We start from the raw sequence: 1093 nt of genomic DNA, 5'->3' as shown, positions 1-1093 counted from the left end.
GCCGACGTTCGCGTAACGGAAATTTATGACGAAATAATATTTCATGCGACTACATGTTTTCAAATAATATTTTAAATAAAATTATGACTCTATGAATCCCGTTTTCCTTTTTTCTTTCAATCACGCAATATCATACATGCTTTTACATCGAGTACGGTTTTTCCCTTCTCATTAACATCATTCGCGTCTAATATCGCGTTATCATTCATTAATTCTCTTTTTTATTTTCAGGTTTCATCCAGGCATTCCAGGATCAACAGGATTCGTCAGGTAAGTATCCCGGTAAGTATAAAGAACGTAACTAAGATGTTAAACTAATGAAATAATAAAGTTTTCCTTTTTTCAGGAACTTCAGATAAAATAAATGAAAAAGTAACGATCTGACGCTACGTGTAATTCTATTCAGTCTTAAAAGACGATATTCCATCGTTAAAAGTATAAAATTATCGTTAATTAAGAAAATGACCTTGACTTTGAAAAAATAAGAAAATTGAGAAAAGCACCTCAGACTAACAGTGTTTACAATCATTGAGACTGATATCCATGGTCAAATAGGCATCATAAGGCTTACTCTTAATTCTCACCACGAATTTGTAACTTTGAGAAATAATTAGAAACTTAAGAAATTTGTCATATGACTGACTTCTAAGAGTCGCAACAATCATTTTAAGACTGATTAAAAGTTATTCGGACTGATAGTTCAAAAGTTTGTTCGAATCGCTGAGTTAAAGTTATCGGCGGCGTGTTGCCTCAAGTGAAATATTGTAAAATTAAACGAATGATACATTTGGGTAGTCTATTTAGACCATTAGAAAACTATTGAATCTATTCGCAAACTAATCGCATAATAATTGTGAAAGTTGATTCGAACTCACGATTTAAAGTTGCTGGCGGCGTGTTGCCGTAAATGAAATAACTCAAATTAAATAAAATATACGACGAGTGAGTCCCAGTTGCGCACAGAATAAATCGGACACAGCAGGTTGAATGAATCGGACACAGTGTCGATCAGACACAGTAGGAAACGGACACACGGTGGTTGCAATCGGACACAGTGCGGATCGGACACAGTGCGGATCGGACACAGTGTCGA

The 1093-nt window shown here is 35.0% G+C and overlaps 1 protein-coding gene across 1 annotated transcript in view; it reads left to right on the top strand.

Moving 5' to 3' along the window:
- Positions 1-231: 231 nt before the first annotated feature.
- LOC112457612 overlaps positions 232-1093 on the top strand; it is a gene marked incomplete at its 5' end in the record, with an annotated part of 2822 nt that continues 1960 nt past the window's right edge. The window contains one exon of the mRNA XM_025020773.1: positions 232-270. Coding sequence (XP_024876541.1) covers positions 232-270 — 39 coding nt within the window. The remainder of the gene's footprint in view (positions 271-1093) is intronic.

The sequence above is a fragment of the Temnothorax curvispinosus genome, unplaced genomic scaffold (genome assembly GCF_003070985.1).
Source record: "Temnothorax curvispinosus isolate PA1 unplaced genomic scaffold, ASM307098v1 QBEX01007982.1, whole genome shotgun sequence".
Classification (NCBI taxonomy): domain Eukaryota; kingdom Metazoa; phylum Arthropoda; class Insecta; order Hymenoptera; family Formicidae; genus Temnothorax; species Temnothorax curvispinosus.
Note: the sequence above shows the minus strand (reverse complement) of the source record. Positions and strands in the feature narration are given on the sequence as shown.